Below are 20,926 nucleotides of genomic sequence, written 5' to 3'. Positions count from 1 at the left end.
AAAAGCTTCCGGTACTATTTACTTTAACGAAAAACCACATTTTTACACTAAAAAAATCAATCATAGTACAATTCACTTTACTATTTATTTTATACTTATAGTTAAAAATCAAAGTTTTCACATTTGTTTTTTTAGTTTTTTTTAAAAAAAATTGGCCTCTCTAATCTTGTGACACTTGTCTACTCACTTAACCCAATTTGACACTAACAAAGTCCCTCTCCCCAAACTGCCGCAATTTAAACCCAGAAAAGAAAAGCCACACTCCCATCCCACCACTACAATCTCCAAATTCCGGCGAACAGATAACTCTGCAAAATCCTCTGCACTAAAAAAGTACTGTTCTACTAAATCCTCTCCCAAATTCCAATGAAACCGATGGCGAACGCGAGCGCGACTTCAAAGCCTTCACCTCCCTTTTCTTCTTCGCGTTCTCCATGGTTTCTTCTTTGAACGCTCGAATGTCTGCAACTGCAAGCGATTTCAACTAGGGTTTGCAGCAATCCGTTCATCATTTTCAGGTGGGTCACCGCCGCGATGCCTGATTCAAGATGTTCAGGTTCGAAAACGATGCTCTCGTTGAATCAATTTCATCGATTTTATTCCCAATCTTGTAAATTTGTTAACTTTTGATTGAATGATTGGGTTTGGAATCATTATCCTCTGAAAATTTGTGAATTTATTTTATCTATTACATTCGCACTCTTGTAAACCACGGAGAGGCCACTCGGAGGTGAATCAATTAAATTTTTTATCATTCAATTTTTTTTTTTTTTTGTTTTGTGTTTTTTGATCATCTGAAAAATGTTGCTGATGTTTGTTTGGATTGTTGGTTTGTCGCTGTAGCTACAAATATGTGGACAGATGCTGTGAAAGATAGAATTCAAAAATGAGAAATAGAGTGGATTAATTATTTTTATAGGTTGGAGTATGCAATTTGTGTTTGAAAAACTTTGAGAGCTAATTTATTTTGGAGGCCAATTTTTTTTTCTCTTTGATTCATAGTTTATGAATTAGTGCTTTGACAACTAGTTTACTTTGATAATTACCATCTTGGAATGTTTGATGCTTACTCAATCATAGACTGGTTCTATTCACATTACTTTCAAGTAGTTGTGTCAGTCAAGTTCCATTTTTGACATGTTTGATTGTTAATATTACCTTAGCTGGTTTGGTATTGTTGTGCTTTGAAAAAAAACTGCTTCTGCTATGCTGTGAGAATAAGCAGCTGTGAAATAAAGCAGCAAAGGGTTTGGTAAACTTTTTTGTAAAAGTGCTTTTGAAAAAAAAAACAGTATTATAATGTTTGATAAACTTTTATGTAAAATAGATGTTAAAAAAAGCTGGTTTTTCAAAGTTGAGTTTTGCAGCTTTGTGTTTTTGGTTTTTTTTCACCAAAAACTGTGAAAAAAGCTAAAGTTGAATGTTTACCAAACATAAAAAAGCTCCCAATTTTTTTTATAGCAATTTTTTTTAGAATCATCTCCGGGTAAAAGTGTAATGGCTTCTATGTTTATGATAAACTGAGGTACTAATAACCTAATAAAAAAGGAAACTTGAAACTGAGGTACTAATAACCTAATAAAAAAATTCTAATTGGGACATTGGTTCCTAGCTGAGCTGACACAGACAAACTTGCATGTTTCGTCCCTACATCCTGTTATCATGCTATTTTTGTTCTGTCCGTCTGCCACATTTGATATCTAATTAGCACAACCGAGACGACATCTAATTAGCACGACCGATGTTCATTACTTGATCCGGGGGATCTTCTACAGGCATTCCACGCTGCTCGTTGGAAATCAAAGCCGCCTCTGGTTGATTTGTGTTATTGTGTAACCGTTGGCGGTGTCAGAAGATAAGTTTTCAGCTGCTTAGAAATAGAGCATGTGATTTAGGGATTAAATCTGAACAGTTTTTATGCTTGGAAGAAGATGAGAAGTGGGAAAGAGATATTTGCTAGTTTCATTGCTTCTTATGTAAACCTCTGCTTTGTCTGAACCCTCAAGTTGGAATATCTTAAACAATAAACTCTACTGTGTAACTGAGTGAAAAACGGGGGATGCATCATGTGTTGAAACTTGAGAGACGTAGTAATGGGAGATATTATCTTGGTTGTACATAAGAATCTCTCCTCAAATTGGCCAACATAAACTCTTTCTAGATCCAATAAAGTTGGTAATCAACTTATATGATTCAAGAGAAGGCAACATAGTCTTACACTCAAATTTTCGATTCTTAGATACTAAAGGAATGGAGGTTTAGATACGCGGCTTGATACATCATGTGTAATAAAACAATTGGTTGAAAACTTGAAAAATACAATTTTCAACCAATTGTATTATGACATTTAATGTACTCGTTTGTGTTCTCAGCACACTGAAAATTTTCTAATTGTCATTAAATGAGGTTGATTTAATCTATTTATTACACAAATTTTGAGATATAAACACATTTAGTGATAATTAATAATTAATTAACTCTCGAACTTATTTTCTTAATTACAAAATTAAAATACACGTGTTACTCAAATAGAGTGGAGAAGACAAACATTTGAACTAACGTGCATACTATATGAAAATTTACCGTAAGCGATTAAGCGCGAAAACCAGCAAATTTACTTCCCGCCATTTTCGAGTGTGCTCAATGGCAATACCTCGTCTCGTCTCTCTCTCTCTCCCTCCCCAAAACCCACCAATCAGCCAGAGAGATCGCATCTCAGAAGAAATGGATCTCTCCGACATAGCAAGGAAGCTCGATCTCTACGACTCCAAGCACGTCATCCGACGAGCCGCCGAGCTCCGCCGTCTCTGCGACATCCAGTTCGACTCCTCCATATTCGGCGTTGTAAGCTTCTCTCAAAATCCATATATCTCTTATCTGATCAATTTTCCCAACTGGGTATTTATCAAATTTGATTGTAATTTTCAGGGCGAGGTTTGCAAAGCTGTGATTTGCTTAGATATCGCCGCCACAAGGTAATCGAGCTGTTGATTTTGCAATCCCGTCCTTTTTCAGATTCATACTGGGGTTTTAACTTTACGCTTGTGATTGTTTTGTAGATCCGGGCTCCTATTCGATAGGAAAAAGGCGATAACGTTGAGTGGGATGTCTGAAAAGGCTTACACTGGATGCTACAATTCGATGCAGAACGGTCTCGGGGTCAAGTGGGTTTTCCATTTCTCATTTGGTTCTTCTGATTTCGACGTCATTTTTCGGTTTTGTGGATACTGATTACTGGATTGGATTGTGTGTTGTGGTGGTGGTGTAGGAACTGGCAATTCAGTTTGGGTGTGTTCGGATCATTCGCTTTGTACAGAAGGCCTTGTCTCTGTAAGATGCGATTTCAATCTTTTTTCGGTTTTTAATGAATACTTTTCATATGCTTGCTTCATGGAACTGCATGTCACTTGCTAAATGTTCGACAAAACGCTTCTGAGAGCATCAAGTTCTGGTTATCTGTTAGGATGGCTTGGTTCTAAGTGTAGATTATTATTATTATACTGTCATGTTTCAGTTACAAGACTCGGTTTCTTGCATCGTTGCCAGCTTCTCGGCGGGCAAGTGCTGATTTCACTCGTCCCGTGTTCATTGCTGTGGCATTCTATGTGTGTGCAAAACACAAGGTATCCCCATGATTGATCTCTCTCGCTTGATTTCGTGGGAAGAAAGGGATTTCCTCCGTAAGAATTTTAGTCTTTTACTAATTAGTGTCATACCTAATGTGTTTGCAGTTAAAGGTAGACAAGCTTAAGTTGATTGAGCTTTGCGGTGCATCTGAAACTGAATTCTCTTCCGTAAGATGCAGCCTTTCCTACTATGCAATAGTCATTTTTGTTGTCAACTACATTTTTTGTTTCTAGGCTTATCATATTTGTGAGCTTCTTCTGCAGGTTTCGACTTCCATGAAAGACTTGTGCTTTGATGTTTGTGGAATTGAAAAGGAAAAGAAAGATCCCAAGGATGTGAAGGGGAATCGAGGTATATATCTGTTGCTGAACTTACGTTTTAACTTTTCCATGGTGCATAACTTCTAGATACTTTGCCATCGTTATTCATTAACTTGTCGATTGGTGCACAGAGCTTCTAGATGTTTTGCCGGAGAAAAGGAAACTTGAGGATGGTGGCTATTCCTCCGATGAAGGAACTGAGGTACTAATAACCTAATAAAAAAATTCTAATTGCTACATTGGTTCCTAGCCGAGCTGACACAAACAAACTTGCATGTTTCGTCCCTACAACCTGTTATCATGCTATTTTTGTTCTGTCCGTCTGCCACATTTGATATCAATCATGTTCATGCCACTACCTTATCAAGCAACCTGGATTTTCTACGCTTAAGATACATGTTAGAATTCTGATAGAATCACAAATCTTGTCTTTTTATATCGATTATCTTATTTTGAATTCTATGGTGACGGCTATCACCATCCATTTCTTTTGCGACCTTGAGGTCGAACACACTTTAGAGTGGACTCTGCCCTTACAGCATGACGGAACAAATGATATAGCTTTTAATTTAGCCACTTTCGAGCTGTTTTCAGGCCAAACCACGGCGAGTTAGTCGTCGAGAAAGGTACCATTCTTTTCATCTCGTCGAGAAGTATGATTTTCGTTTTGAATCACTCGATTTCGTTGAGTATTAAAGAAGTTATGAACGTTTAAAGTTTACTTAGTTTTCGGTGAGTTTTTCAGTTTTCTCGTGGATCAGTCACCTTTCATGTTATTTTTCGGCCATCTCCGGCAACCATTGGGCTTTCAAATAGGTATAATTTTGTTCTACACTTTCCTATCTTCATTTTGATATTATGGGTCGAATTTGGTTAAGAAATGATTGAGTTACGAAGCTTTGAAAATTGCTTAAACTTTCAGTCAATAGCTCTGAGACACTTAACGAAGTTTTTAAAGGAATGATCAAAATAATAGATGGTGGACAATCTCAAGGATCAAAGTGATGTGTTATGCAAATCTTAAGAATCATTTTGACTACAAAATTCTGTGACTAAAAAACGGTCAAATATCAAACCACACTATAGTGTCAAATATCAAACCACACCGCGTAGTCCGTAGCTTTTGGCAATATGAATTTTCGAAGCTCACCTAACCTATAATTTTTTAAGTGTGTCAACATCAAACCGCACACTTTATGATAAAGAACCCCAAAATTGTCCCAAAAAAAAAAAAAAAACCCCAAAATTGTCACATTTAGAAAGGCAAGTGAACCAAAAAACTCTTGTAAGTGTCAAATATCAAACCACATTGTAGTCCATAGCTTTTGGCAATATGAATTTTCGAAGCTCACCTAACCTATAATTTTTTAAGTGTGTCAACATCAAACCGCACACTTTATGATAAAGAACCCCAAAATTGTCCCCAAAAAAACAAAACGTCAAAATTATCACATTTAGAAAGACAAGTCAAACCGCACACTTTATGATAAAGAACCCCAAAATTGTCCCCAAAAAAACAAAACCTCAAAATTATCACATTTAGAAAGACAAGTTAACCAATAGAAACAAAACACCGCCAGTTTATAAACAAGCTTACACAACCCGGCTCTACGTACTCAACTCAATCCCTCATTCTCTCCTTCTCCCAGCTGGTAATTTTGGAGCACAGCTATGGCGGACGTTGAAAATCAAAACCCTCTTCGAAATCCATCTCCATATCCGCAACATCTAACGGAGACTCTGACCATCCTCTTGGCCTTAGCTGCCATTCTGATTGCCCTCGGGATGAATCCGAGCCAGTTTGTCAAACCCCTCTCTGCCGATACGGCTACTTGCGAGTGCAAACTGAATAACTGCCCATGTCTTCCCCCTTACTACATTCTCTCTGTCGTGGTTATGGCAGCTCTCTGTGTTGTTTGGTTTGGACTTTGTGTCATCTCCGCCCGACTTCCATACCGCTTCGTTATCTGGGGAGGGCTTGGCTTAGTGTGGGCTATCTACTGGATCATTCTGCATGGCATCCTTGCACCCCAATTTTATAATCCAATGTTTTATTCCTTCAATCCTGTTCTGGCAGTCATGTTGTTGTTTAACCTAAGATTTCAAAATGTCTGAGAGCGTGCGATCTAAGTCATAGCTGACAACTGCGGATTTTGGAACTATATCACGGGAAACTACTAATGTTTGGGTATCTTATTAATAATTATTTTTAATTATTTTCTCTTCCAATGTTTGGGTATCTTATTAATAAGCTGTCATGTTTGTTTGGTCAAGTGTGTAATTTTGTTTTTAATATTTATGTAATGTTTACTGAATATATGTGTTACCGTAAATTATTTCCTTTTTGTTAAATATAGAATATCGTTCTATATAAAAAAAAAATCACATATTATAATCCTCTTTTACTTAAAAATACATTTGTACTGAAATCTGCTGCACCTAAAAAATAATTGGTCTCTCTAATCTTTTGACACTTGTGTACTCGTTTAAGGCAACTTAACACTATCAAGTCTTTCAATTCGAATATCGTAGATGACGAATTCGATACCAGTTCAAAAAAAAAAATCTATCTGTTATCAACCTCACGCCGCCGTCTCCATCCGCAAACTGCCACAATTCAAACCCTGAAAAGGAAAGCCACGCTCCCATCCCACCACCACAATCTCCAAATTCCGGCGAACAGATTACTCTGCAAAATCCTCTGCACTAAAAAAGTACTGTTCTACTAAATCCTCTCCCAAATTACAATGAAACCGATGGCGAAGGCAAGCGCGACTTCGAAGCCTTCACCTCCCTTTTCCTCTTCGCGTTCTCCATGGTTTCTTCTTTGAACGCTCGAATGTCTGCAACTGCAAGCGATTTCAACTAGGATTTGCAGCAATCCGTTCATCATTTTCAGGTGGGTCACCGCCGCGATGCCTGATTCAAGAAGTTCAGGTTCGAAAACGGTGCTTTCGCTGAATCAATTTTTTTTCTCTTTGATTGATAGTTTATCAATTAGTGCTTTGACAACTAGTTTACTTTGATAATTACCAGCATGGAATGTTTGATGCTTACTCAATCATAGAGTGGTTCTATTCACATTACTTTCAAGTAGTTGTGTCAAGTTCCATTTTTGACATCTTTGGTTGTTAATATTACCTTAGCTTACTAAAAGTGTAATGGCTTATATGTTTATGATAAGGCATTGCTCGAATTAATTTTTGATAGGCAGAATTGGATAATTTGACGTCCACACACGTATGCAATTGTTTGATGGTGACGCCTAAGATACATGTTAGAATTCTACGCTTAAGATACATGTTAGAATTCTGATAGAATCACAAATCTTCTCTTTTTATATCGATTATCTTATTTTGAATTCTATGGTGACGCCTATCACCATCCATTTCATTTGCTACCTTGAGGTCGAACACACTTTAGAGTGGACTCTGCCTGTACAGCATGACGGAACAAATGATATAGCTTTTGTTTTTATGTTCTTGATCAGTCTCATCTTAACAACCTTTAGAGTAAGCCACCCTAGAAATGAAAACTACAGAATGTAACTGTTTGATGCCCTTGAACTTGCAGCCTTCAAGTTACAAGCGGCACAAAAAGATCGAAAAGCGTGCCTACGAGGGTTGGAGAACCTCAGTCCTAACATCTAATAGAGAAACCAAGGCAAAAGGTTTGAATGCATTTCCTTTCAGATTGTTTCACTCTGTACCAATCATGCACATTGAGATGGAAAAACCCAACTGATATGTGTTTGCTCTTCTCAGTTCTTTGCAAGCGGACCAGACAAACTAGCCTAAACCTTCTGAAGGATGTACATGTACACATATTTCGCCATATGCATTTACTACAAAATGTAAACTTATTTTAAATGAAACATGTTGAAGTCTCTTTGCATTTGCATAAGCTATTGTGTGTTGTTAAAAGAGAGGGGGCATCTAGCATACAACACACACGCCATGGGTGTACAACTGAGTTTGCCATGGAAGGATTTCTGGATTTCTTCGATGCCTCTCCTTCAGCCCCTCACCATTTACATGAATTTTTAGATTGCAGAGTCTGACAACATGAAGCATATAGACCGTTAGCAGCTATAGATTTATTTTTCAAAGCATTTTGGATAGGAAAATTAATGGATGGTAGAAGTAAAACTGAAATTGAAAAACGCCGAGGTTAAACATGTACAGTTGAAACCGCACCATTTGTATAATTTTTTTCCCAAAAAAAAAGAAGAAAGAAATTAGGGTCACATAGCTTTGCCAAGCTCACAGCACACATGCCATGAGAAGAAATTTAATGACTATTGTCTGTTGCTAAAAGAGAGGGAAGGTAGAATGTAATGGAATAAATCTGTTCTCAAAATATGAAACTAATATTCTCAATGTGTTTGAATTCTCTTCTTTTCATTGTCATTATTTGGCTTCCTTCTTTCATTGTTTGTTCATTATACAACTGTTTTACTTACCAGTACTGTAAAATCCAACTCATATAGTTTGATGTTACAGATATGAATTCCAGGAATTAGTTAAACAATTTATAATCTAATCAAATTAACAAGAAAAACATATGTTCCCATGCATGTAGAAACTCAGTGGAGATAAAACTACATTTGCAAATGAGGCAGAGAACCGATGAAGTGATTATGGTGCATGTGTTGTGTGTTCTAATATAGGAAGTACATTAGTTTTAGGAGTGATAATGTGACTTATTGCATGTAAATTTATCATCAAATTTGAAAGATATTGTACATTTATTTTGGAGACCGATATATCATTGTTTGATTTCAGTCTTTTGTTTTTACCTTTTCAAATAGTTGGTCTGCTTCTCTATATTTTCACATTGCCTCCACCAAAAGGTCAGTTTTCTTTTTTTTCATTAAAATGTTCTTAGATTGTGGTTATATGTGTTTTGTTTTTTGCTATTGTATCTTTTGAAGTTTGCTTATTTGTATATTTGTTTGCATCTGGTTTTGCTTGCTTGGTCTATAGGTGGCTTGGTTGTATTTTCTCCCTTCCTTTTTATCAGTTTATTGCTTGGCAATGTTAATTTGTAACTGCAATGCGCAAAAAAAACTAGGACTAGCAAGAGACAGCGGATGATACAAGAAGGACATAATATCCTGCTTTAAGTGGTGCACAAGTGTGTAATGAGAATATTTATGATGCTAACAATGTGGAAATCAACCTGCATGATTAGCTTTTACTGCCCTCATGTAAATTTGTAGTCAGTCATTGATTTCTGTTCTTTTATGCACAGTTTTGGGTTTGTGGTATTGTGTTGATTGATGCTATTGGGGTTGGAGAATGTTAAAATCCCACGTTGGAAGCTTAGCTAAATGAAATACAAAAGGAAATGAATGTTGCCAATTCATTAGTAGTGAGCGGCTAGACCGCCTCTGGAATGACGGCTGGCTAGCCCCACCAATTCTCTCTTTTGTGTTTCCATCTAATTTGGTGTTTATCTTTGGCAGATGGATCCGGGAGATGCCGATTGCCAGCAGCTGGAACAATTGCTTCTTGTGCTCTTCTAACCAACCGATATTCAATATCATGTAAGGAATTATAATGGTTTCGATTCTTCTGTACTTTTCCTTTTAAGTTTAGTGTTGTAGTACTAAGTTTTCTGGATGTCACATTGAGTCATGTGACCATCGTATTCTCTCTCACAGCTCACAACGACGTAATCGCGCAGAGCTTCGTTGATTTTTGTCAACTCCGACCACGAACAGCGTCGGGGTAAGCTGTCGACCACCCCCTCTCCATCTTCTTTTTCTTCTTCCGCTTCTCCCTGTGCATTCCAGTTTGACTGTCTGTGATCGAAAAGGTCAGTTCATCTAAATTCAGCAATTGACTCTCAAACTCTGAATCTGATTTCGTCTCCTTCTGCTGTTCTTCTCCATTCCCCTCTTCTCTTTCTTCCGTAAATTTAATCAACTAATTGGATTATTCATTTTTTTTTATAGAACATCTGCGGCTCCACACGAAAGATTCAGTTTTTGCCTGATCATTGTCAAACGCTGTAGCAACTGGAGGCCCAAATTTACAACAGCCACTCAACAACTAAGAATCTCCAAAACACCAACAAAGGAAGAGCCCAACCCATGAGTTGAGCCCAAAACAAAAGCGCCTAGCCTAACACAGAGTCTACTACCAAAAGTTCAGCGTGTGCGGTCATACGTACCGTCTGCAAAAGTTCAGCGTGTGCGGTCATACTACCAAGCTGAACTTTTACACTAAAAGCCTAAATTCCCCAATCCACATCATGATACACTGAAAACCTAAATTCCCCAATCCACATCATGATTCATCAACTCTTATAAACACACTATGTCTCCTCCTCCAGTTGCCGTACTCAGCTCAATCTCAATCCCTGATTTCTTTCTCTCCTCCTCCCAAATCTCCCAAATCTGCTATGGCGGACGTGGAAAATCAATACCCTCTTCGAAATGCGCCTCCGTACCCACAACATCTAACTGAGGCTTTGGCCATCCTGTTGGCCTTAGCTTCCATTCTGACCCCCGTCGGGATGAATCCAAGCCAGTTTGCCAAACCTCCATACTACATTCTCTCTGTCGTGGTTATGGCAGCTCTCTCTCTTGTTTGGTTTGGACTCTTTGTCCTCTCCGCCCGACTTCCATACCGATTCGTTATCTGGGGAGGGCTTGGCTTAGTGTGGGCTGTCTGCTGGATCATTCTCCATGGCATACTTGCACCCCAATTTTTCATGCCCATGGTTTGTTCCTTCAATATTGTTTTGGGGGTCATATTGTTGTTGAACCTACGATTTCGAAATGTTTGGGAGCGTGGGATCCAAGTCATAGCTGAAAACTGCAGATTTTGGAACTATATAACTGGAAACTACTAATGTTCGGGTAATGTTTTAGCAGTTGGATTTTTTTTACCGTTAGATTTGATCGTTTTCGATCTCAGCCGTTGGATTTCCTATATTTAAAATTTTAAAATTACCCAAATTTTAGGTTTCAACCCAAAATTTATTTTAGACCCAACAAGGATTTGATTAGTTTAAAACCAAAGTTTAAAAGTGATTTAGGTTTTCTTTTTATAATTATTTTATAGAAAAATCATTTAATTAATTCATGTTCATCTTTTTTAGAGTATATTTCTGGCCTCAAAATTATTTATACAAATATTACACATGTATACAAATTTCCACAAAAAAAATAAAAAATAAAAAACACCGAATAATACCCTATGGTTTGCGTATATATAATATAGGAGCTGTTGATGTTGCTCAAACACAAAATCCACTGAAAATGTTACAAATGCTACAATTGGCAACAATGAATTAGATAAATTACAGCTAAACCAATGTTTTTCGTATGAGTATCTTATTAATAATTGTTTGTAATTATTTTCTCTTTCAATGTTCTTTTCAGATCAGTAGAAAGATGGAGAGAGAGCGGTTGACCATACTTTTATTTGGTCAATGAATAATATCACTCGGAAGAAGGGAATTTCACTGCTCCGTACACTTTGTTTTTATTATTTTTGTAATGTTTGCTGAATATTTGTGTTACCGTAGATTATTTCGTTTTTGTTAAATGTAGAATATCGTTCTATTAAAAAAAAATCATCACATATTATAATTTTGTGGCAGTTGACTACTCACTTAACCCAATTTGATACCATCAAATGTTTCGATTTGAATTTTGATACAATCAAGTGTGTTGATTTGAATTTCGTGAATGACGAATTCGATACTAAGTTAGGTGGTAAAAAAAAAAAACAAAAAACAAAAAAGTCTCTTCGTTATCAACCTCACGCTGCCGTCTCCATCCCCAAACTACCGCACTTCAAACCCAGAAAAGAAAAGCCAATCTCCCATCCCACCACCAAAATCTCCAAATTTCGGCGAACAGATAACTCTGCAAAATCCTCTGCACTAAAAAAGGACCGTTTTACTAAATCCTCTCCCAAATTCCAATGAAACCGATGGCGAACTCGAGCGTAACTTCGAAGTCTTCACCTCCCTTTTCCTCTTCGCGTTCTCCATGGTTTCTTCTTTGAACGCTCGAATGTCTGTAACTGCAAGCGATTTCAACTAGGATTTGCAGCAATCCGTTCATCATTTTCAGGTGGGTCACCGCTGCGATGCCTGATTCAAGAAGTTCAGGTTCGAAAACGGTGCTCTCGCTGAATCAATTTCATCGATTTTGTTCCCAATCTTGTAAATTTGTTAATTTTTGATTGAATGATTGGGTTTGGAATCATGATCCTCTGCAAATTTGTAAATTTATTTTATCTATTACATTCGCACTCTTGTAAACCACGGAGAGGCCACTCGGAGGTGTTCCATTTCAATCCAACAATGCCCCTCCCTTTGTTATACCCTAGGGTTCACTGTTAGTAGTCAATACCTTTTTTTCGATAATTTCAGTGTAAATATATCTAATTTTAGTAGTCAATACCTTTTTTTTTTCACATTTAAAATTGTAGAGGTTCAAATCCTTAGCTAAGGTAAATAATTGTTTAAATGAGTCATTTCAGACATACGTCCCAGTTATAAAGCAATAGGTGCTATTATTGTAAAGAGAAAATTGTAGCAATAATCCTTGAACGTTAACCTAATTAAAAATTTATGATCCCTTAATTAAAAATTTATGATCATTAGTCCCTTAACTCATGAAAACGTGCAATCATGGTCTTGCTTAGCAACTCCTCACATGCTATGCATGTAAAGCTGAATCAAGGGGTAAATATGAAAAATCAAATGAGAACATAGTAGCAAATTAGCAATGATCCCTCAATTTTAATCCAAATGGATAAATGGACCATCAACTTTAATCAAATTGAAGCAATGTCCCTCAACTTTAACTCAATTTTAGCAATAATTCTTCTAACATGACTCATTTTGATGGAAGTTTTGATGGAGTTGAAGAAAATGATCATAGCTGCACGTTTTGATGAGTGAATGGATCATTGATTACAAATTTTTAATTCAAAGACCAGTGCTCCAATTGTGTTAAAGTTGAGCATGTTTCAATGATCTCAACACATTATCAGGTAAATTTGTCTCTTTTTCCTCTCCGGTCACACCATATTTTTAATTTTCTTAATTACTACAGACGTGAATTAGGTCAGTTGGCTAAACCAGCATGTATAACTCTTTGCCCAAACATTCTTAATCACCTTGTTTAATTCTTCAGGAGTTGGGATTCTATCAAGTCCATTTGCACTTTCTGAAGGAGGGTTGCTGAGCTTGATTTCTTTTCCAGTTGGCGCTTCTTTGTTGGTATACCGGGTTGCTTCTACAACGATGCATGGACGGGAATCCGCGGATCAAGAGTTATCCCGATATTGGAGAAGTTGCTTATGGACAGAAAGGAAGACCCACCATCTCCATTTTTCATGTACCTTGAGCCGTATTTGGTAGCTGTTGAGTTTCTAATACTAGAAGGTGACAACTTAAACCAGTTGTTCCCAAGCATGGGGTTCAACAATGCAGGCTTCAAAGTTGGAGGCAAACAATGCTTTGTTTTGTTCGCTGCCCTTGTAATTCTGCCAACTACAAAATGCTCGACAAAATGCTTCTGAGAGCATCAGGTTCTGTTTATTTGTTAGGATGGCTTGGTTCTAAGTGTAGAATATTATTATTATACCGTTATGTTTCAGTTACAAGACTCGGTTTCTTGCATCGTTGCCAGCTTCTCGGAGGGCAAGTGCTGCTTTCACTCGACCCGTGTTCATTGCTGTGGCATTCTATTTGTGTGCGAAAAAACACAAGGTATCCCCATGGTTCATCTCTCACGCTTGATTTTGTGGGCAGAAACAGATTTCCTCCGTACAACTTTTACTAATTACAGTGTCATACCTAATATGTTTGCAGTTAAAGGTAGACAAGCTTAAGTTGATTGAGCTTTGCGGTGCATCTGAAACTGAATTCTCTTCCGTAAGATGCAGCCTTTCCTACTATGCAATAGTCCCTTTTGTTGTCAACTACATTTTTTGTTCTAGGCTTATCATATTTGTGAGCTTCTTCTGCAGGTTTCGACTTCCTTGAAAGACTTGTGCTTTGATGTTTGTGGAACTGAAAAGGAAAAGAAGGATCCCAAGGATGTGAAAGGGAACGGAGGTAGATATCTGTTGCTGAACTTATTTTAACTTCTCCATGGTGCATAACTTCTAGATATTTTGCCATCATTAACCATTAACTTGTCGATTGGTGCCCAGAGCTCCTAGATGTTTTGCCGGAGAAAAGGAAACTTGAGGGTGGGAACTGAGGTACTAATAACCTAATTTGAGTTGCTACATTGGTTCCTAGCTGAGGCGAAGGTATTGGTTGTGATTGCCTCTGTATAATGCACACAAACAGCAGACTTGCATGTTTCGTCTCCACACCCTGTTATCATGCTGTTTTTGTTCTGTCCATCTGCCACATTTGATATGGCTATCACCATCCATTTCATTTGCTACCTTGAGGTCAAACACACTTTAGAGTGGACTCTGCCTGTACAGCATGACGGAACAAATGATATAGCCTTTCATCTTTATGTTCTTGATCAGTCTCATCTTAACAACCTCTAGAGTCAGCCACCCTAGAAATGAAAACTACAGAATGTAACTGTTTGATGCCCTTGAACTTGCAGCCTTCAAGTTACAAACGGCACAAAAAGATCGAAAAGCATGCCTACGAGGGTTGGAAAACATCAGTCCTCATATCTTATAAAGAAACCAAGGCAAAAGGTTTGAATGCATTTCCTTTCAGATTTTTTCACTCTGTACCAATCATGCACATTGAGATGGAAAAACCCAACTGATATGTGTTTGCTTTTCTCAGTTCTTTGCAAGCGGACCAGACAAACTAGCCTAAACCTTCCGAAGGATGTACATGTACACGTATCCGAAACTCAGAACTTGGAGGCTGTGTAGGACGATACATGTTTTCCTTCTTGTGCCATACAATCCAGAACGTCAAGCAAAGCATTGAAACGGTAAACGAATTATTGAAGTTTTGATTGCAAACTCATCAGACATCGATATGGAGATCGAGTGAAATGTATCAATACAAAGTTTCAAATTTCAGCTTTGAATACAAGCAGAGTTCATGTTTTTTGGTAGGGGATGGCCATTGCTCATGAAGTATTTGGGTTGATTTATCGAATGAGACAAATAGTGGCGGAGTCAAAATTTTAAATGAGAAGGGGTCCAAAAGTCTCACCCTAAAACGTTTCCTTGATCCAAGAAAAATAAAGATATGCATTGTCTTAAGCTACCGACCGTCATTGTTTGGATCTGGTACGACGTTCTTGTCATCCTCTTCCTCAACTCAACTCCCAAAAGTCATTTTAAGTGGAAGAATGAAGGAAGCTCTCTCGCCTACTTCCTCTGTCTTCCTCTTCTAATCACCTAAATCCCTCAAAATTCACGGTGATGCTGGTTAACAACATAACAACCACCAACCTTACTTCAAACCTAGTGAAAGAAATAAGGTAAAGATTCTAGTTGGGTCCCTAACACCTTGAAAATCTTCGAAAATCAAAGGCATAATTCTATTTTTTTTTGCGTGAAGAAAATATCAGAGTAGGCCTGAAACCATTCTGATTCTTACACGGCCATGCCCCTAGAGACCAAAATGGTGTCTAGCGAAAGAAAAAATTCAGTATGGTAGAGGGTCCAGTGGTTCCAACCTCTCACCCCATACTCTTTCACAAACTCTCTTTGTTGTTTGGTTAATTTGAGTCATCGTGATAATGTGACAAACTTTTTATTAGACATTCTTTGAGCATTCCCATTGAGGAACTCTATATGGAGCTGGAAAAGTTGTGGATATAGCCCATTTTAGAGCTCTGAGGAATATTTGGGGTTTTATAAAGGAATCTCTCCCAACGAGGGGCTATACTTTCGGGCATTATATGTGGCTAAATATATTTATTTATGTAGTAATTTGATTAAGCGATGATTTTGGAACTATATCACGGGAAACTACTAATGTTCGGGTAATGTATCTGTTCATACTTTTCTTACTAAAAACATAATTTTAACCAATGAAATTTAATTTTCTCCACAATAAACCTGACCTAAGTTTTTTACTCGAATAAAATTCATTGACTAGATTCCACATTAACAAATATTTAGATTCCAAGAAAAGTTAAAAATTCATTAAACGGACCCTATGAAACATGTATTATAGAGTTTTTGGGTGAATTTTTTATTCAAATGTTTTTTTTTCAATTGTTTTAGCAGTTGGATTTTTTTTACCGTTAGATTTGATCGTTTTCGATCTCAACAGTTGGATTTATTGTATTTAAATTTTTAAAATTACCCAAATTTTAGGTTTTCTTAAGTTGATTTGTGGACGTGCTATCTTAACTTTTTTTTATATGAACCCTTCAACCTAAAAAGTTCAAATTGTGACAAAGTTAGATTTCATTACTTATGAATCGTTCGTTGGATTAGATTCTCTTATCTCAAACTCATCCGTTGAAAGAAACAAACCCTCACTTCGCTCTCTGAAATAATTTGATTTTCACGTATAACACAACAATTTACCTAACACCAATTGGTAAATTAGTATCATACAATTTTGAAAAAAAAAAATTGAAAATTTCACCCATCAATGCCCATAAACGTGAAATCAATTTGAAATTTTAATTCATATGGAATTGAAAACAATCATTAATTATCCAAATTGCAAGAAAAAAATAATAATAAAAAAGAGTATAAGTGTATTCGTAAGTGAAAGGAGAGTGATAGAATTTTGCTCACATAGGTTGCTACTTTTTTTTGTGAGACCCACTGTTTTTTAGGACTAGATGCAGCCCGATTTTATGCTACTAAAAAAAGGAAGTAGCTAGCCCCCAGTGATGAATCTAGCTTCATTTTTCGGCTCATTGATGATGAAATTTCTCGTTAAGGCTGAAAATATGGTAGTCTCACAAATGATAAAACCCCCCATTAGGATGCTCTTACAAGTTAAACCACGTAACGTCCCTACTAACGCATACGTTCATCTCGTGTACACGTGTTATTGACATTTTTTTCTTCCACCGTGCTATTGACATATTTGGTAATTGGTGTCCTTATTTTTTCTTTGACCATATGTTGATGTCATAATTTGCAAAATCTCCAAAATGCCTTCCAAGGAGCACAAGCTGACACGTCGTCCCCAAGGGCACTCTGGACTTTCCACCCTCCCGCGTTGATTTGTGGGCTTTGAAACGGGAGAAAATTCCTCCACTCATTTTTCAGTCAAACCCGGCATCCTTTTTTAGTCCGTCCCACAGGAAATTAATGCAAAACCCTTCCATTACAAGATCGGATCATGAGAATTTTTAAATTATATCGGTTTATCGTATATTATATGATAAAAAATTATTTTAAATATTTTTATTTAAAAACTGATCATACAAAATATACGATGAACATACATAATTTAAAGATTCCTAAAATCCTGACAAAGAAAATCTCGCGCGTTCTCATTCATTACAAAGAATGATACCGTCGGTCCCTCCAGCGAATCAAAAGCTCCTACCAAATAGCAGGACCCACGAAACTCCCAATCCGTGGAGTCCACGTAGCGAGCTCACATGACCAAACATGGAATCACAAATACCAGAACAAGCACCTCCACAGAGATACGCCATAGTTTGGATGAATGGTATTTCTGGGTCTCTCTCTCTCCACTCTTTCTCTCTCCTCCCGCACATTGATTCCAACGAGCCTGCTGTTGAATTTAAATAAAAAATCAAAACTTGACCCACCTTTTTCTTCAATGATTTTTTATATAAATGTTTGTCCCCAATATTTTTAAGTTAAAAAAACTTGATTGCATTTCCAACCGACGTCAATAATAGTGGAAAATTCCTATTTTGGTTTAGGGTAAAGATCACTCTCTCTAATTTAGGATTTTTGCGAATTTGGGGATAAATTCGAAACGAATCGATACTTCTCATGCGAATTTCGATTTGTGGGTTGCTTTCTTCTTCTTGATAGTCGGGGTTTTTTTTTTGAATTCTTCCAAAAATCAAAAATGGGAATCGAGGTTTCCGATGAGCTGTTGGGAACTTTCGTCCCGGTTTTGATTTATTGGGCGTATTCGGGGATTTACGTGCTGCTGGATTCGTTCGAGAAGTACCGTTTGCACACCAAGAAGGACGAGGACGAGAAGAATTCGGTCTCCAAGCGAACGGTGGTCAAAGGGGTTCTTCTGCAGCAGACGGTTCAGGCTATTGTTGCTATTATCCTGTTCACGGTAACTACTTCAATTTCCCTTACCTTTCCCTTTTCTTTGAGGTTAAAATTTGGTTAATTTCGCATTCTCAGAAGGAAAGAATTAAACTTTGATCAGGTTATGAATTGGGAAAGCTTAGTTTTTTTGTGGGTAATTAATATTGTTTGGTTTGTTGGGGTTGGGGGTGTCAAAATCTGGTTAATTCTCCTTTTTGGGGATACAATTCTGTAATTTGGTTTTGCATAAAAATTTCTCTTGTTTCCTTTCTGGGTTGTGTTAATTGTGTGGTAATTGTAGCAAACAGGCTGCTAAGCCGGCAACCTAGTTGCATAATACCTTGAACTTTTCATATCGTTGTAGTTGGAAATGTGATGATTGCAGGAGTTCCTGCTTCTTTTGGTTGGTTTGCCTAATACAATATCAGACGCGTAATATTTGTCCTCGTCGTGTTTTATGCTTTTAGTGATCCTTAGCTTATCGAATGAACTAAACTATACGTTTTGGTGACCTTATCCTCTTCCATTATATTGTTTTTTGTGATCTGTATGACATATCTTATGATCTAAGTTTAATCGTCGAAGACATTTGAGTTTTCAAGGGATGGACTTGTGTGTTTACGCAAGCTTCTTTCATTTTGTTGTTAGCATATTAAGAAATTGTAACATGAATATAGAAAATTGGGCTTCTTCAGTCCGTTTAGGACAAGTGAACCAGAACTAGTCTAGCTGTGGCCACCTTCAGTCAGTTTGGATATCTGCTTTGTGAAAGTATTACTTTGTAGAGCTTCTAGCTCTTGAAATATATTCACTCAACTAATTAGGTGCCCCATTTCAATGTATGTCATAAAGTAGTACAAACTTTTAAAAAAGGATGGTGAATGATTGAATATCATTAGGTGGCGAACATTAGTTCTCTCGTCCACCTTACTGGATTTCGTTTATTGTTGATCGATGAATTACACGAAACAATTTGATAATTGTTGCCATCCAAGATTCATTGCTTCCCTTATGATAACCATTTTTAGGGAGTAAAACCAGAATCTTCACTATGCATTGTGCACGTAGCTTTGTACACAAGTCCTTGTTCGAGTTCCTTTTTCTTAAAGTCCTAATTGATACATGAAAGACAGTCATTACTATAGTTCTTCCTCATTTATGCGGGGATAATGCCGTGGTAGTTTTGTTTTTTTTCGCAAAAAGAGTGTTTTTTTTCTGTAGCACCCTGCCATCAGTTATTTTCCATTTCCTGACCCCTGCTTCAGACCTGATGCATCATCTGTGGTATGCTCATATTTGTTTGCTGATTTTTACTCACGTAGCTTATGACTTCTTTTTAATTGACAGGTGACAGGAAATGATGGCGGGGATGAAGGTACAAAGTCTTCTTTCATTGATCTAGCAAGACAGTTTGTTACCGCAATGGTGGTTTTGGATACCTGGCAATACTTTATGCATAGATATATGCACCACAACAAGTTCTTATACAAACATATCCATTCCCAACATCACCGACTTGTTGTACCCTATGCATTTGGAGCTCTGTACAATCATCCTGTGGAGGGACTTCTCCTTGATACAGTTGGTGGGGCCTTATCTTTTCTCCTCTCTGGTATGTCTCCTAGAACCTCCATATTCTTCTTCTCCTTTGCTACCATCAAAACAGTAGACGATCATTGTGGATTGTGGCTTCCGGGGAACCTCTTCCATGCATTGTTCAGAAATAATAGTGCTTACCACGACATCCACCACCAGCTCTATGGAACCAAGTATAACTTCTCCCAGCCATTCTTTGTTATGTGGGATAGAATACTTGGTACGTACATGCCTTACTCATTAGAGAAGAGAGCAGGTGGGGGCTTTGAAGTGCGGCCTACGAAAGTAGAGAAGGAGAACTGATTCGTACATGAGGAAACACGAATCTATATTTGATTGTACCGGTGTTTGTTGTTTTTCTTTCTTAGGAAACCACACTGCCTAAATATTGTGTATATACATATACGGTGTTGTGCCTTACTCTTTTATTTTCCTTTTTGGATGAGTTTTAAAACTTAGTTGTGGAATCAGGAGTTCATGTATTAAGATAATTTCCGACATTAGCTCCGGTGGTTTCGTTCCTCCACCGGATTCTGTCATTGTGAACTACATTTGCTTTTGGATTGAGGATGTGAACGGAGAAACTGTTGTGGGGGTCTACTTGCTCATGTAGTCTAAATTTTCACTATATTGTTTTCAAATTTCTGTTCATGCTGGAATTATCAACATTCTTGTGGTGTCATGTTATCCGAACTCCGTTTAATAAAGACATGGCCTCGTTTGGCATGCCGTACTAAACACCGGATAGGACTACTTAATACGAATCAGGTGTCTGGTGCTACTATGTATTAAATAGCCACCGGTTAATTTAACAGGGCCTGCCCACTCGGCTCAAAAACCTTTGTATTATTTAGTCGGGTTCTCAAAAATGCTAAAACGTAATTTCATCGTTCTTTCCCTTTCTCTTGCGATCTGCTTGTGCGGCCAGCTTCTTCTCCAACTGAAAGGATTCCTTGTAGATTGATTTCACAAATTCTTATCACTGCCTTTTGGGTTTTCTTCATCGTCGTCATCAAGAACTTGGTCTTTTTAACTGTAGACTCCTTCAAAGCTCTGATTTTTGGATAAAAAGTTGCTTCATTCATGGGTATTTGAGCTTTCTGCCCTTCTGGGTTCTAATTAAAGTGAATCTTCATCTAATTTGACATGGGTTTTCTTTGGTTTTACCATTTTTTGGAGCTTTTAATCTGGGCCTTGGAA

The 20,926-nt window shown here is 37.4% G+C and overlaps 3 protein-coding genes across 13 annotated transcripts; all 3 read left to right on the top strand.

Annotated features, from left to right (window-relative positions):
• The first annotated feature begins 415 nt into the window (after positions 1-415).
• LOC126607135 (origin of replication complex subunit 6-like) lies at positions 416-11,560 on the top strand. Of its 10 annotated transcripts, none has more exons than XM_050274592.1 (15): positions 2,535-2,844; positions 2,929-2,975; positions 3,060-3,164; positions 3,269-3,330; positions 3,547-3,623; positions 3,732-3,794; positions 3,891-3,978; positions 4,079-4,149; positions 7,521-7,617; positions 7,712-7,800; positions 8,758-8,799; positions 9,415-9,495; positions 9,613-9,678; positions 9,907-10,815; positions 11,341-11,560. In XM_050274592.1, the coding sequence occupies exons 1-12, from the start codon at positions 2,572-2,574 to the stop codon at positions 9,472-9,474; spliced, it is 1,074 nt and encodes a 357-aa protein (XP_050130549.1). In that variant the 5' UTR covers positions 2,535-2,571; the 3' UTR covers positions 9,475-9,495; positions 9,613-9,678; positions 9,907-10,815; positions 11,341-11,560. The 10 variants fall into 10 exon arrangements, with proteins under 10 accessions (XP_050130546.1, XP_050130550.1, XP_050130549.1 ...); XM_050274590.1 differs by having other exon boundaries at positions 2,536-2,844; positions 9,613-9,767; XM_050274599.1 differs by having other exon boundaries at positions 3,060-3,204; positions 3,515-3,623; positions 9,613-10,815.
• LOC126607147 (origin of replication complex subunit 6-like) lies at positions 6,781-14,784 on the top strand. 2 transcript variants are annotated; one of them, XM_050274612.1, is made up of 8 exons: positions 6,781-6,884; positions 13,111-13,507; positions 13,609-13,688; positions 13,791-13,853; positions 13,949-14,036; positions 14,135-14,185; positions 14,551-14,647; positions 14,742-14,761. In XM_050274612.1, the coding sequence occupies exons 2-6, from the start codon at positions 13,432-13,434 to the stop codon at positions 14,182-14,184; spliced, it is 357 nt and encodes a 118-aa protein (XP_050130569.1). In that variant the 5' UTR covers positions 6,781-6,884; positions 13,111-13,431; the 3' UTR covers position 14,185; positions 14,551-14,647; positions 14,742-14,761. The 2 variants fall into 2 exon arrangements, with proteins under 2 accessions (XP_050130569.1, XP_050130570.1); XM_050274613.1 differs by lacking the exon at positions 6,781-6,884 and adding an exon at positions 12,826-12,967 and having other exon boundaries at positions 14,742-14,784.
• A 2,769-nt stretch (positions 14,785-17,553) lies between these two features.
• LOC126607142 (sphinganine C4-monooxygenase 1-like) lies at positions 17,554-20,326 on the top strand. Its single transcript, XM_050274608.1, has 2 exons — positions 17,554-18,155; positions 19,478-20,326. The coding sequence occupies exons 1-2, from the start codon at positions 17,934-17,936 to the stop codon at positions 20,027-20,029; spliced, it is 774 nt and encodes a 257-aa protein (XP_050130565.1). The 5' UTR covers positions 17,554-17,933; the 3' UTR covers positions 20,030-20,326.
• Positions 20,327-20,926: the final 600 nt, after the last annotated feature.

This window comes from Malus sylvestris, chromosome 16 (assembly GCF_916048215.2).
Source record: "Malus sylvestris chromosome 16, drMalSylv7.2, whole genome shotgun sequence".
NCBI lineage: Eukaryota > Viridiplantae > Streptophyta > Magnoliopsida > Rosales > Rosaceae > Malus > Malus sylvestris.
This window is presented reverse-complemented; position numbering and strand designations above follow the sequence as displayed.

What these genes read in the sequence shown, in the direction of transcription:
- LOC126607135 (XM_050274599.1), top strand. Translation starts at nt 2,572, where the DNA reads ATGAAAATTTACCGTAAGCGATTAAGCGCGAAAACCAGCAAATTTACT. An exon ending in TTGGTTCTTCTGATTTCGAC is followed by an intron (nt 3,205 to 3,268) that starts GTCATTTTTCGG and finishes GTGGTGGTGTAG; the next exon opens with GAACTGGCAATTCAGTTTGG. An exon ending in GTACAGAAGGCCTTGTCTCT is followed by an intron (nt 3,331 to 3,514) that starts GTAAGATGCGAT and finishes GTCATGTTTCAG; the next exon opens with TTACAAGACTCGGTTTCTTG.
- LOC126607142 (XM_050274608.1), top strand. Translation starts at nt 17,934, where the DNA reads ATGGGAATCGAGGTTTCCGATGAGCTGTTGGGAACTTTCGTCCCGGTT. An exon ending in TTGCTATTATCCTGTTCACG is followed by an intron (nt 18,156 to 19,477) that starts GTAACTACTTCA and finishes TTTAATTGACAG; the next exon opens with GTGACAGGAAATGATGGCGG.
- LOC126607147 (XM_050274613.1), top strand. Translation starts at nt 13,432, where the DNA reads ATGCTTTGTTTTGTTCGCTGCCCTTGTAATTCTGCCAACTACAAAATG. An exon ending in TGTGTGCGAAAAAACACAAG is followed by an intron (nt 13,689 to 13,790) that starts GTATCCCCATGG and finishes ATATGTTTGCAG; the next exon opens with TTAAAGGTAGACAAGCTTAA. An exon ending in CTGAAACTGAATTCTCTTCC is followed by an intron (nt 13,854 to 13,948) that starts GTAAGATGCAGC and finishes CTTCTTCTGCAG; the next exon opens with GTTTCGACTTCCTTGAAAGA.